Genomic DNA, 12061 nt, shown 5'->3' on the forward strand with positions numbered 1-12061 from the left:
TTCAATGAAGTTGCATTTAATCAAGTTTTTAATAATGATTTTGTTATTTAATATGTGATCAGCCATAGCTGTGTTTGTGTTGCCATGTACCAGGCATAAAATGTACAAAATAAATAAATGAATAAACTTTTACCTCATTTAAATTTTTAAAAACGTTTCTATAAATGAAATCAAAAACACACATTTAATTTTTTTTTTTTTTTTTTTTCGCTGAAATAGAAATTCTTGCACATTTCAAATGAAATTTTCTGTTGAACTGCTGAAAAAAAAAAAAAAAAATCCCAAAATTTTCAGGTATGCAAAACTTTACCAAAGTGCTGTATTTCAGATGAAATAACAAACACAACTTTTTTTCTGATATTGCAAAAAATTACTTTACAGTCACAATTATAAAAAAACAATATCTTAATGTCGAAACAAAGCTAGCAACTGTGTAATTTGCAAGAATAAAATCGTAAAGTACAATCATGATTGTGTTCCCACTTTTTTCCACTAATATAGTCCTAAAATGCTTTTTTGTTAAAATGTTATTTTATTTTTATAATTCCGATTATTTTTTTTAATCAGTGTTAATCTGAGATGATTTATTAGTTTTATCAAAGCTTAATGTAACTTTTAATTAATATCAATTTTACTGGAATATATTATGAAAACCAGCAAGGGGCGGGCAACTTTTGTTTTTTGCTTTTAAAAATTTCACCTTTTAATAATCGTGCTACTGTTAATTCCTCCATGGAATAACAGTAGGGTTATTTGGTGAAAATATTAACACATCATTCTCAAAATGTTCACATTTTGAAAGGCGCACGTACGTTTCCTGTGAGTGAATCATCAGCGCCTTAAATGAGGCCCTTAAATCAGGTTGTCAAAATCAGAAGAAGCTACTCATAATAACATTTATTTCCTTTTTATTAGAGTTAAAATCAGTTTTTGCTGGCAACAGCAGTGATTTTGTGCGTTGCAATTATGTCACGAAACGGACTTATATCCCACATCAGAAGGTTGATAGAGGTTGAGGAGCAGGCCAGGAGCAGGATTCCGGTGAGGCCCAAATCATGGTAGCTAGCTAAATGCTAATGACGCTAACACAAGTTTTGAGTTGTTGCTTTTTGACAGAACTTTTTTGTTTGTTTCATTTTGACTCATATTTTTAGCAAAGTCCTTGCTATGGACGGCGAATGAAGTAGCCCTATTTATTTATTTTAAATTTAACACACGTGCAGATGCAGAGATGACACATTACGGACTACAAGTTATTTCCTTTGTGGTCACAATAAATATTGAGTGACAGTCTAAAGATTCATTTTTGGGCTTAAGTAATCATCAACCACTCACGTTAGGCCAGTGACATCTAGTGGAGAAAATAATTCATAGCAGAAAAAAGCGATGTCAATCAATCAATCAATAATAATAATAATAATTGTATGCTTTCATGTCGTGAAAAATCTTTAAAGGATGATAAGCTAAATCTAAAAAAAAAAAAAAAAAAATTTTCATTGGATTTATTTTTAGAATTTCATAATTCAGACCTCAGCCATATCAGAATTCTGCTATTGTGCAAGACTTCCAGAAGTGCACTCAGTTGTAGTCCGAAAGTAGAAGTGTTGCTCAAATTTAAACCTTTATATGTATTTCAGATTAATTAAACTCAAGCCGTTTTATCTCCACCCAACCCAAATCATTAAAAAAAGAAGTTGCTAGGAGTGGAAACATCAGATGGAGAATCTCGTAGCACCCTTCCCGAAGTGGCAGTCTGATTCACGAAAGGAAAATAAAACTCCAACTTGTTACACTTTGCATAATGCATGGAAGAATACTGTGTTATCAAGGGACAACAGGGTTAATGAAGTTTTGCAATTGCTCAGTTAAATTTCTTTGAGACATTCAGCAGGTGGACATCTACAGTACTAATTAAAATGGACTGGATCCTAAAACCCGGCGACATCTCGGACAACTAATTTACTCCGGCTTTGACATTAAGCTGGTGTAAAGGCTTTGACATGAGAGACGTCATCATACCTTTGTCATTTAATGTTCCTTAATATGAAATGTTTGCACCAGATTGCATCTTCCAAGAAATGCTATGATCACTTAAGTACGTGACTGTTTTTTTGCCGTTGTCTGCTCATTGAACATCCTGAAGCCTGTGGTAGGAAACTGATGAGGTGACTATTTTAAGATACAAATTAGTGCTCGTCCCTGTTGGGTATACGTTTTATAACTTGTCCCAGACAGTCGGAAAATCATTGTCTCGAACCCTACTTCTTGATCGTGCTCGTGAATGTAAATGCAGTTTTTACACAGATTAACCAGAGGAAATCGTGTGAAGTGTTTTCAGTGTGTTTCACGCTCTTGTAGAGTCCTTTTGATCAGCTACGCCATCAGATGGATGATGTTTTAGGAGACGGAGGAATCCTGAAAGAAGTTGTTCAAGCTGGAGAAGGCCCGCTTGTACCTCAACACGCTTCAGTATTGTGTATTTAAATGTTTTACTTCTAAAACATTTACTACTATCTAAAACTCCAGTTTTTTTTGACAAATAATTACTTCTGCTAATACATCTACTCTTTTCTCTCACAGTCCATTTCTCTGTTTTTTTGGAATATTCTGACCAGCCTTTCGATACAAATACACACATGAAGTACCCCCGGATGTTGAAGTTGGGCAGAGGTGAGAAATGACATATGCGGCTTCTTGATTGAGTTATTTGTTAGCCTTGGAAGGATGTTTTGAGGATACCTGTTAGAAGGCTTACAAGATATTAGATTGTAAAATGATAGTTTATGAAACTCTCTTCTGCACAGATATAACACTGGCTGGACTTGAAATAGGTCTGTTGACCATGCAGAGTGGAGAATTCGCTCGTTTCCTCTTTGCGCCACAGTATGCGTACGGCACCATGGGCCTTCCGCCGATCGTTCCACCTGCTGCCGTGATTCTGTATGAGGTTCACATGATTGACTTCCTGGACTCTGGCAAGGTGGACAACTTTATCTCGCTGAGTCTGGTAAGGAGGCTGTAGGTGTCCTACTGTTCATTCATAATACCCTTTTCTCCTCTTCTTACTTGGCACTACCATCCATTCCATTTATGTATTTTCATTAGTTCAAAAAGTGAAACTAAATCTTTATGCCAACAGAAAATACAGTCCTCCATATGTTTCACTCCATTTATTTACACACCATCCTCTGTTTATCACTTTATCAAATATTAAAATGAGTTTCAAATCCGCCAGCCGTGAGGCATCGTATTGAGGGATTTCTAGCAAAAAATGTTTATTTCTTTCCTGTTATGGCTGGAGTTGAATTTTTTTGCAAAGTGAGTTCTTGCATCAGGTTGGTTAAAACAGCACACAGTCATTCCAGACACTGCAAGCAGATTGCTACTATAATACACTGACACCTACTGGTCAAGTACATGTAACTGCTGCTGGGAGAGGATTGGTTTGCAGTATTGTACAGTTTAAATGTTTGCCCAAGATTGTGGCATGATTTCACACAAATAATGAACTGCAAAGGGATTTGCACAAACATAATTCATTAATTTTTTTAAAAATAGTCTAGATAAGGGTCACATGGAGCTAGAGCCTATCCCAGCAGTCATTGGACGAGAGGTGGAGTACAATTTGGGCAGGCTGCATGTCTTTGGAAGTGGGAGGAACCTGGAGCACCAGGAGGAAACCCACACAAACACAGGGAAAACATGCAGACTCCACATAGAAAGGACCGGGTGGGATGGGAACCCAGGACCTTCTTGTTGTTAGGCAATAGTGCTAACCACTAAGTCACCATGCTGCCCTCAAGAGAACTCATTTAAAACATTTACTATATCTTTAAAAACAAGAAAGAAAACATTTAAAAATAGAAATGAAAGAAATTGAATGCCAAAAACAAGTTTTAAAAGGGGTTCAATAGAATTTATATATATAAATGGGGTTACATGAGCAACAGGAAACCTGGTCGTTGGTTACAGAAAAGCTCAAGCGTTTGACGGGGGGCTATGCGTGAATTCTGTTTTTCAGACAGTGCTTAAGTTAAGACAGGTGTAAGCCACAATTCAGAAGATATTGAAACTGCAGTAGGAGGTGCTATCTGGAATTTATTTAATGTACTAAATCATTAAATGACTATGATATGTCATTTGAGATTAAAGAAACAGCTTCTTTGACAAAAATACTCAGCCTGTATATTCTTGTTTGAAGTATTCTGTGACGGAATGTTTATTTGTGTTGGCCTTTTTGAAATATCCAATATGTTGTCCACATTGCATGTTTAGTCAGTTATCTTGCTTATTTTGGAATTTAACAGTCCTTATGGTACACACCACACACTGAAGGCTTCCTACATAAATCTTACATTGTTCACTTCTCTATCCTTGTCCATCTGATGATTTCTTCTGTTCAAACTGCATCAGATAACATCCAATATGTTGCCCAAAGTGTTATTTGTCTATCTTGCAATGTTTATTTTTTTGGAATTTAAAAGTTCCTATTTTAAGTTCAGCACAAGCTGTGGTGTGCACATGTGCTACACAGCTACTCCATTAAATTCACCCCCAGGGAAATGCTGCTTTAAGAAGTGATTTACACATTAAAAAAAAAAGGTGTGAGTACTTATAACCTGGAAAATATGGTAGTCAGTCTGAGTTGTAGCATCAGCAAACTTGTAATCATTCTGTTTTAAAAGGCCATTTTAATTCCTTTCTGTGAAACCACCCCAAAATGTATCAGTAGTGAAAAAGGAAGTTTGATTTATTGGATACCTGGTGTTGTGTGCCATAAACTCAAAGTCCTTTTGATTGTTTTTTTTTGTTGTTGTTGTCAGGATGAACAACATGTAACACCTCTGTCCACGTTCCTGGACAATGTGAACACACTGCGCCGTTTTGGCAACCGTTGCTTCAACCAGAGCCGTTATGACGGTGCCAGACATCGCTATAAACAGGTAACCTGTTTTTCCCACATGCTCGATGGTCCATGGTTGTATTTTGGTTGACGTGTAATCTTATTGGTAAAACAGATTCTATGCTAACTAAGATGTCATGACTCCTCTGTTGTAAAACATGAATTACTATAACCTCTGGTTGACTGACAGGCAATGCGCTTGCTCGTGAAGAGGCTGCAGGGAAATAATGAAGAGGAGTCGCAGCTCAAGTCAGCACTGCTTCCAATTTATTTGAACCTTTCAATGACTGAACTCCACCTGGACAACCCCAAGAAAGCCTTGAAATATGGCAACAAAGCCTTGGAGATGGATCCCAATAACACAAAGGCTCTATTCCGCTGTGGAAAGGTATGTTAATGTTTCGGTTTTCAAACTGCATAAAAAGTCCTTACAGGCTCTTGAGGGTTTCTAGAGTTTAATTTGTAGAAAACCAGCTAATATTACCTGTGGACAGGAATATAGCAATGGTTTGACCTTGACCCAGATGATTGGCTTCTGGTGGACCTTACTGGGGCAGTTCTGGAACCCACTTAATTGTGTAGCCCATTTGGTCCAAATCTGGTTAAAAGCCAGATACCCTTGACCTTGTCAAAATAAATTTTTTAAAGGCAGTTTTGGGCCCTTTGTTGACATACGAAGTTTGTTAGAAATCAGCAAAAGGACCTGGCCTTGACCTTTGCCAAAACAAACTCCTTAAGGGTAACTGATGTCAACCTACATGCACATAGCAAGTTTGGTTGAAACTGGCCCACGCACTTTGGAGCAGTAATGGAACATCCACACAAACACACAGGCAGACAAATATTTCCTCAGGTTATACTACAATAATCTCAATGTTTGTGTAAGGAAAGTGCAATTTCCTCCCCATCAGGCTTACATGGAGCTGCTGGACTATGAACGCGCCATGGATTGCCTCATAACCGCTCAAGGACAGAAGCCTTACGACAGTGACATCAACAAGCTTTTGAAAGAAGCGGCCATGTAAGATGAACGTTCGCTGACAACCACACAGAAGGTCGCAAACAAACGGCGATGGTATTGTTTGTCCAAACTGATTCTTTTTATGTGCCAGGCGTCACAAAGACAGCTTGGATAAAGAGAAAGAAATGTGCTTCAAGATGCTCAGACACACTAAAGACAAAGGGGGGGTGTAATGAGAGTACATCGGTAAGAAGTCCGTGTATTTTTGTGAACACCTGAGATGCTCCTTTTCTTGCTTTTATTTGTTTTTTTAAAGGCATTTCCACACCAAAATCTAATGGTGTCTCCTCCAGTCCAAACTGGTACAAAAATTAGTTGTGGTTACAAAAATGATAGTTTGCTTTCCTGTAGCCTTGATATGATGGACTGGAAATGAATCTTGACCCATCTCCTTCATCCTAACACCATATCCAAACAACCTGCAAGGATTTCAATTTCAATTTATTTTCATTTATATAGCGCCAAATCACAACAGAGTTGCCTCAAAGCGCTTCACACAGGTAAGGTCTAACCTTACCAACCCCCAGAACAACAGTGGTAAGGAAAAACTCCCTCTGAGGAAGAAACCTCAAGCAAAGCAGACTCAAAGGGGTGACCCTCTGCTTGGGCCATGCTACAAACATAAATTACATAATAATTCACAGAACAATTCACGGACGAATATACAAGAAATGCTATTGGCGCACAGTACAGGAGGATTGCCAACACAAATACAACTCCCATGTCTGGATGGAGCTGCACCTTAAACAGAGAGAAAAAACAGAATCAGGCATCAGAAAGACAAAAAAAAAAAAAAAAATACTGTATAATTTGCCAGCATTAAACAACAAGAAAAACAGGGAAATACTAAGGTGATCGCCGACCACTAGCCCTAAACCTCACTAAAAGACCCAGAATTTAGGTAAAGTTGAGGCCGCAGCCCGCTCCAATTACTGATAAATTAATTAAAAGAGTAAAAGCGTAAAACAAAACTGTACCAATATGCTAGCCATATGAAAGGGAAAATAAGTGCGTCTTAAGTCTGGACTTGAAAATCTCCACAGAATCTGACTGTTTTATTGATGCAGAGAGATTATTCCACAGAACAGGGGCATGATAAGAGAAAGCTCTGTGACCCGCAGACTTCTTATTCACCTTAGGGACACAAAGTAGTCCTGCACCCTGAGAATGTAAAGCCCGGGCCGGTACGTAAGGTTTAATTAGGTCAGCTAGATAGAGAGTTGCCAGTCCATGAATAATTTTATAGGTTAGTAGCAGAACCTTAAAATCTGATCTCACTGGGATAGGAAGCCAGTGAAGGGATGCCAAAATGGGTGTAATGTGGTCGAACTTTCTGCTTTGTGTCAAAAGTCTGGCTGCAGGATGTAGAGACATTCACACAAATGCCCATTAAGCTCACCAAAAATGACTGGAAAGAAAAAGAGTTCTGTGACAATACCTTCCCCAACAAATAAATAAAACCATAAACATTTCATACCCATATAATACCTACACCTGTAAGGCATGTTAATTTCAAAGCACAGTAAATTGTAGACATTGTTTGGACATCTTACAATTTTATTATTATTGCTATTAATATGTTTTTGTTTGAAAATACTGACATAACCCTGCAGTCTGATTTCAAGACAAGCAAAAGTACTATATGTTAATATCTACTGTATTTTTTCTAATTCTGGATCTTGTCCTTTTGTTGTGTTTGTTCCAGAGGGCAGCAAAATCAAGATCAGTTGTTGAAAAATCTACTTCTGAAAAACTATTTCTGCTCCAGTTCTGAGAACTCTGAAAGCTAAGTTATTTTTTTTTTCTTACAATTTTTCTACTTTTGTATTTGTGTTAGCCAAAAGTTTTTGAAACTTGAAGTGGTCAAACACTGATTGACTTCCTTTTTTGTATCTTTTGTCATTTTGTTGTATATTGAATGGTTGCATTTTCTAAAGTAGAAAATACCTCTTTATAAATGCATTCAAACAACAGTTTAACTGGAGTGTTTAAAGGTTTCATAGCGTTGTATCACTTACATTAATAAGTGCAGAAATAAAAAAAAAATTCACGGTTAAGATGTTGTCTTTGTTGCTTGTAAATTTTGCAGTCTCGAGCAGGACAGAGTTCAGGGTCCAAGACGTCCTATCATGTGTTCTCCATTCCTGAATTACTATTTGCACTGGGCTGCTCTCCGATTTGCATAATGGAATTAACTTTCAGACATAATTTATGTTAAAGTGCCATTCTGTGTTTTATTTAATTAGCTGTTTAAATGATCACTTCACAAGCAAGTGTAAACTTGATATCTGGAGCGGAATTATTGCCATTGTTGCAACAGTGCTCTTATCAATCATTTAATCTGATTAACAACAGAGGAGAGGACTGTATGTCGATAACGGGATATGAAACAGGTTTCATTTGGCCCGTGTACCCGAGAGTGAGTAATACCAACGCAGTGGAGTTGACAGCGTTCATGGAGATAATTTAGTTTGTTTGGATTTGAATAGCTCCTCCTTGTTGTGTGCGTTAATATCCACTAGGTGGCAAACGTGAGCATCGTTGCATCTTGAACTGCGTGAGTAGCTGGACGTCAGCGGAGAGATTACACAGTTTAAACAAATATTAAACGCTACAAATTCTAATGGAAGGTCACTCACGAGCGCACAAAATGTTCATGTCAGTTCAATAACACATGGTTGAAAATCAAATCATTGAGCTCTATGAATTTATGTTCCATTGTGACTGTGGGAGGTGGCGGAAATAGTTCAAAGTAAGAAACTAAGACCATGGATCGAAGACGGGAGAGAAAAGTTGGCGCAAGGGAAGGCAAAGAAAGTAGAATGATGGGATTAGGAGTGGGAAGGGGCAGATGGAGAAGCAGAAAAACCGTGTGTGTCCGCACACATGTAAGGCATGCTCTGAACTGAGAGCTGAATGGACACCAACACAATGGTCTCCAAATTTATCAACTATCTTCACCTTTGGTAAGAATGAAGGAGAATAACACACATTGTTGTAATTTGTTCCTATTTATTTGAATGTACTTTTCTGTGTAGTTCTTTAAATGTGAGTTTGGGTTTAGGACTACAAATATGGCTGTGTTAATCATCTGTTTTTGGACATTAATGTACGTTTACCTAAATTCGCGGTCATGCCATCTGTTAACACTGTGAATAATACACCTTTGAACTGGAGTATGTACAGTAGGTTCAGTAAATGGATAAATGAACATGGACTTTTGAGTTGCATATTGCTGTTGCATAGTATCATTTGTCATGCTTTTACTTCCAGAGTATTACAGCAGCATCCATCATGGTTTTTACGTTGACTTCCTTATACGAGTATTTGGCAGGAAAAACAAACCTTGAACATGTGGGGAGCCCCGATACTGATAACAATTCTGGGTATTTGTAAAATGCTCTGGATCTAGATTCCATCTTTTTTCAATTTTCATACAATTAAATTGTCAAAGAAATTTGTCTTTCAGTCATTGCATATTGTATTAATTGCAAAACAGTTGCATTGTGGTACCTTAATGCAACATTGAGCATTTATTTGTAAATCATTCAGTAAATATGCGTTTTTCAAACTCCGTTCTTTCTGTCAGATTCTTCCCTTTTTGTTTGGGGTCGCCACAGGAGATCTGGCACGTTTTGCCTCAAGTGCCCTGACGCAACTCCAGGTGTACAAGGAGAATGACCATGTAAGTTCTCTAATCGGGGACCTTCTTGGGTGAAGGCAAGAGTGCTAGCTACTTGCACCACCTGGCTGCTGTTATTAATAACTAGGTCATAGTACCCGTGTGCATGAAGATAGCAAGGGCTACAGGAATCTGACATTTGACCCCTGTCAATTTGACCATCATCCAAATGGTTAACCTCTAGCTAACCTTGCTGGCCAATGATCCACCTATAAGGAGTAACTCAGACATTTTGAGCCTGGCCTAGAAAAAGTAGGGTGTGGGCCTCCATCTTTTGCATTCTAAGAAACCAACATTTCTTGAGAATGCATGAAGGTTTGACTTGCGGGGTGCAATGTTGAGGAATGTTGGTGCTCCACATTAGTTCCAAATTGGGTTAAAAATCAAATTCCTTGACCTTTTCCAAAATTACTTCTTCAAGGGCAGCTTTTGGGGTGGGGGGGTTTAACCGTCACTGAAATACCACGTTTGGTAGAAATGAGCAAAAATGACCTGAGAGGTCAATAAATACCCGGGCAGGCATGGCCTTGACCCCAGTAATTGACTTTTGGCAAATTTGACCTTGCCAAACAATTCCAGAACCCTCCTCCCATATGGTTTCCAAATTTGTTGCAAATCGGAGTGGAAAAATCTCTGACCTTTGACATCAATGACTGAACCACACGACACTATACGAGGTATATAACGATCGGCATGTCCGTTGTCCGTCCTTGGTGACCTTGGGTTCAATTTTAAGGTCACAGTGAGATAGTCACAATAATGTCATTGCCACCCTTGTTTATGCAATATCTCAAGAATTTGTGGGGACCCGGTGGGGGGGGGGATATGTCATCTCGTGATGACTCTTGTTACACAAACCAATCCATTCCAATGGTTGACTCAGCCTGTGCAGTCTTAACACCAGGGGGCGCTACTGTATTTGAAACTTCCCCTCTTGCCCTTTTGGCCAATCCCTGTGCATGACTGTGTGTAATCCAGCCCCTGTCCTGCCCTGCCTTTCTTTGACACACACACACACACAAACTGTACAGAAAGAGAGAGAGAGAGAGAGACACGGAGGGAAGTTAGATGTCAGAATGACTCCACTGCATGCTCGTCTAGCAGTGGAGAAGCTGAATAGATAGGACAGACAGACGGAGCGTTCAGTGGTGATTAAATGTCAGCTGTGCATACCGCAGAGAAAGAAAGAAGAAAAGGAGGAGAAACATGAGTCACCAGCAGCAGGAGTCCCAGGGAGTGGTTTTAACGGGTTACCACAGCAACGTAGAACTGCTGCCGAAACCTGGTGTGTGTGCCCAGGACCTCGACTCCACTGTGTCCAGGTGGGACCTCTGTGTGTGTGTGTGTGTGTGTGATAAAACTGAGCAAAGGTCACAGTGTGCTTGTTTTTTTTCTTTCATTTTTTGAATTTGAGAGCTGGATGGAAATGTTGACTATCGGAAAACAGCTGAAAACTCAACCTCCCTCCCTGAGCTGATGTCAAAAGTGTTAAAACTTTTAATTTTCCTCTGTATAAAATGACATCCAACGACATGGGGACGCCGCACTGCCAATAACTAAAAATAGCTGGACAGATTTTTCACATTACAAGAGGTAGCGTCTCCAAATGATTAACTTTTGGACCAGGTTGGTCAAAGGTCAAGCAAGACAGCTGAAACACGTGTGCCATAAGAGTGACGCCACCAGTTTAACTAGAGATGTGATTGAAATCTTAACATTGCTCAGTAAAATATTCGAGCTCAACTTCATGAAGAAGTCAAAATGTGGTCACTTCAGCAACTTTATTCCTCAAAATAAAAAGTAGGCCCCTTCAGTTGTTCCCTTGTTTCCACTTGTGGGTCGCCACAGCAGATCTGAGGTGGATCTGCATGTTGATTTGGCACATGTTTTATGCCGGATGCCCTTCCTGGCGCAACTCCATATTCCATGGAGTTTTGTGAAATTAAATTAATGAAATATTTAAAAAGTTCCTAATAACGGCTAACTATACTTGTTCCAAGCTGCTTCTAAATTATATATATTTAAGCTACCTGGAGTTCGTGATTAGTAAATGCTGTCATTGAGTTGCATGCCAGTATAAATACATATGCTAACGTTAGCCTGTTAGCGATGCTGTTGCAATGCTAACATTAGCATGAAAAGTCGGTAACATCACCTAATGTGATGCTAATTCTCATCTTTGTGTGTGGAGGGGTTCCAGTTCCGCAGTATCATGGCGTCGCAGGGAGTTTCATTGTTTCTTTGCGTTATTGGCATATAAGAACCTTCTGGAAGGAGTATTGATGCCATGTAATCTGGGTGTGATTCGTCGCGCAATTTGATAAATAAATGAAAAAAAAAAATCTATATAAACAACACATTTGAATCCTTTGGTGACCACATTTCATGCTGGTTTGCTTTTATTTTTTCCTCATTAATGATGCCGCCATATTCTTTGTGTACAACCGGTGAGTTG

The 12061-nt window shown here is 38.7% G+C and overlaps 2 protein-coding genes across 2 annotated transcripts in view; both read left to right on the forward strand.

The window, feature by feature from the left end:
* Positions 1 to 821: 821 nt before the first annotated feature.
* On the forward strand, positions 822 to 6114 carry fkbp6 (FKBP prolyl isomerase 6). Its single transcript, XM_034162208.1, has 8 exons — positions 822 to 1041; positions 2359 to 2476; positions 2581 to 2670; positions 2805 to 3007; positions 4824 to 4943; positions 5094 to 5291; positions 5815 to 5924; positions 6016 to 6114. Exons 1-8 carry the CDS (start codon positions 967 to 969, stop codon positions 6095 to 6097), a joined length of 996 nt encoding a protein of 331 aa, XP_034018099.1. The 5' UTR covers positions 822 to 966; the 3' UTR covers positions 6098 to 6114.
* Positions 6115 to 10631: 4517 nt separating this feature from the next.
* Positions 10632 to 12061, forward strand: part of arhgap18 (Rho GTPase activating protein 18) — a 35075-nt gene continuing 33645 nt past the window's right edge. Inside the window, exon 1 of the mRNA XM_034162207.1 lies at positions 10632 to 10928. Within this exon, the coding sequence (XP_034018098.1) occupies positions 10813 to 10928 (116 nt within the window). The 5' untranslated portion in view covers positions 10632 to 10812. The remainder of the gene's footprint in view (positions 10929 to 12061) is intronic.

This window comes from Thalassophryne amazonica, chromosome 21, assembly GCF_902500255.1.
Source record: "Thalassophryne amazonica chromosome 21, fThaAma1.1, whole genome shotgun sequence".
NCBI lineage: Eukaryota > Metazoa > Chordata > Actinopteri > Batrachoidiformes > Batrachoididae > Thalassophryne > Thalassophryne amazonica.

Bases quoted from the DNA above. Each gene is read 5' to 3' on its own strand.
- fkbp6 (XM_034162208.1), top strand. From the start codon at position 967: ATGTCACGAAACGGACTTATATCCCACATCAGAAGGTTGATAGAGGTT. The intron at 2,671-2,804 runs GTGAGAAATGAC...TCTTCTGCACAG, and splicing joins GATGTTGAAGTTGGGCAGAG to ATATAACACTGGCTGGACTT. The intron at 5,292-5,814 runs GTATGTTAATGT...CCTCCCCATCAG, and splicing joins CTCTATTCCGCTGTGGAAAG to GCTTACATGGAGCTGCTGGA.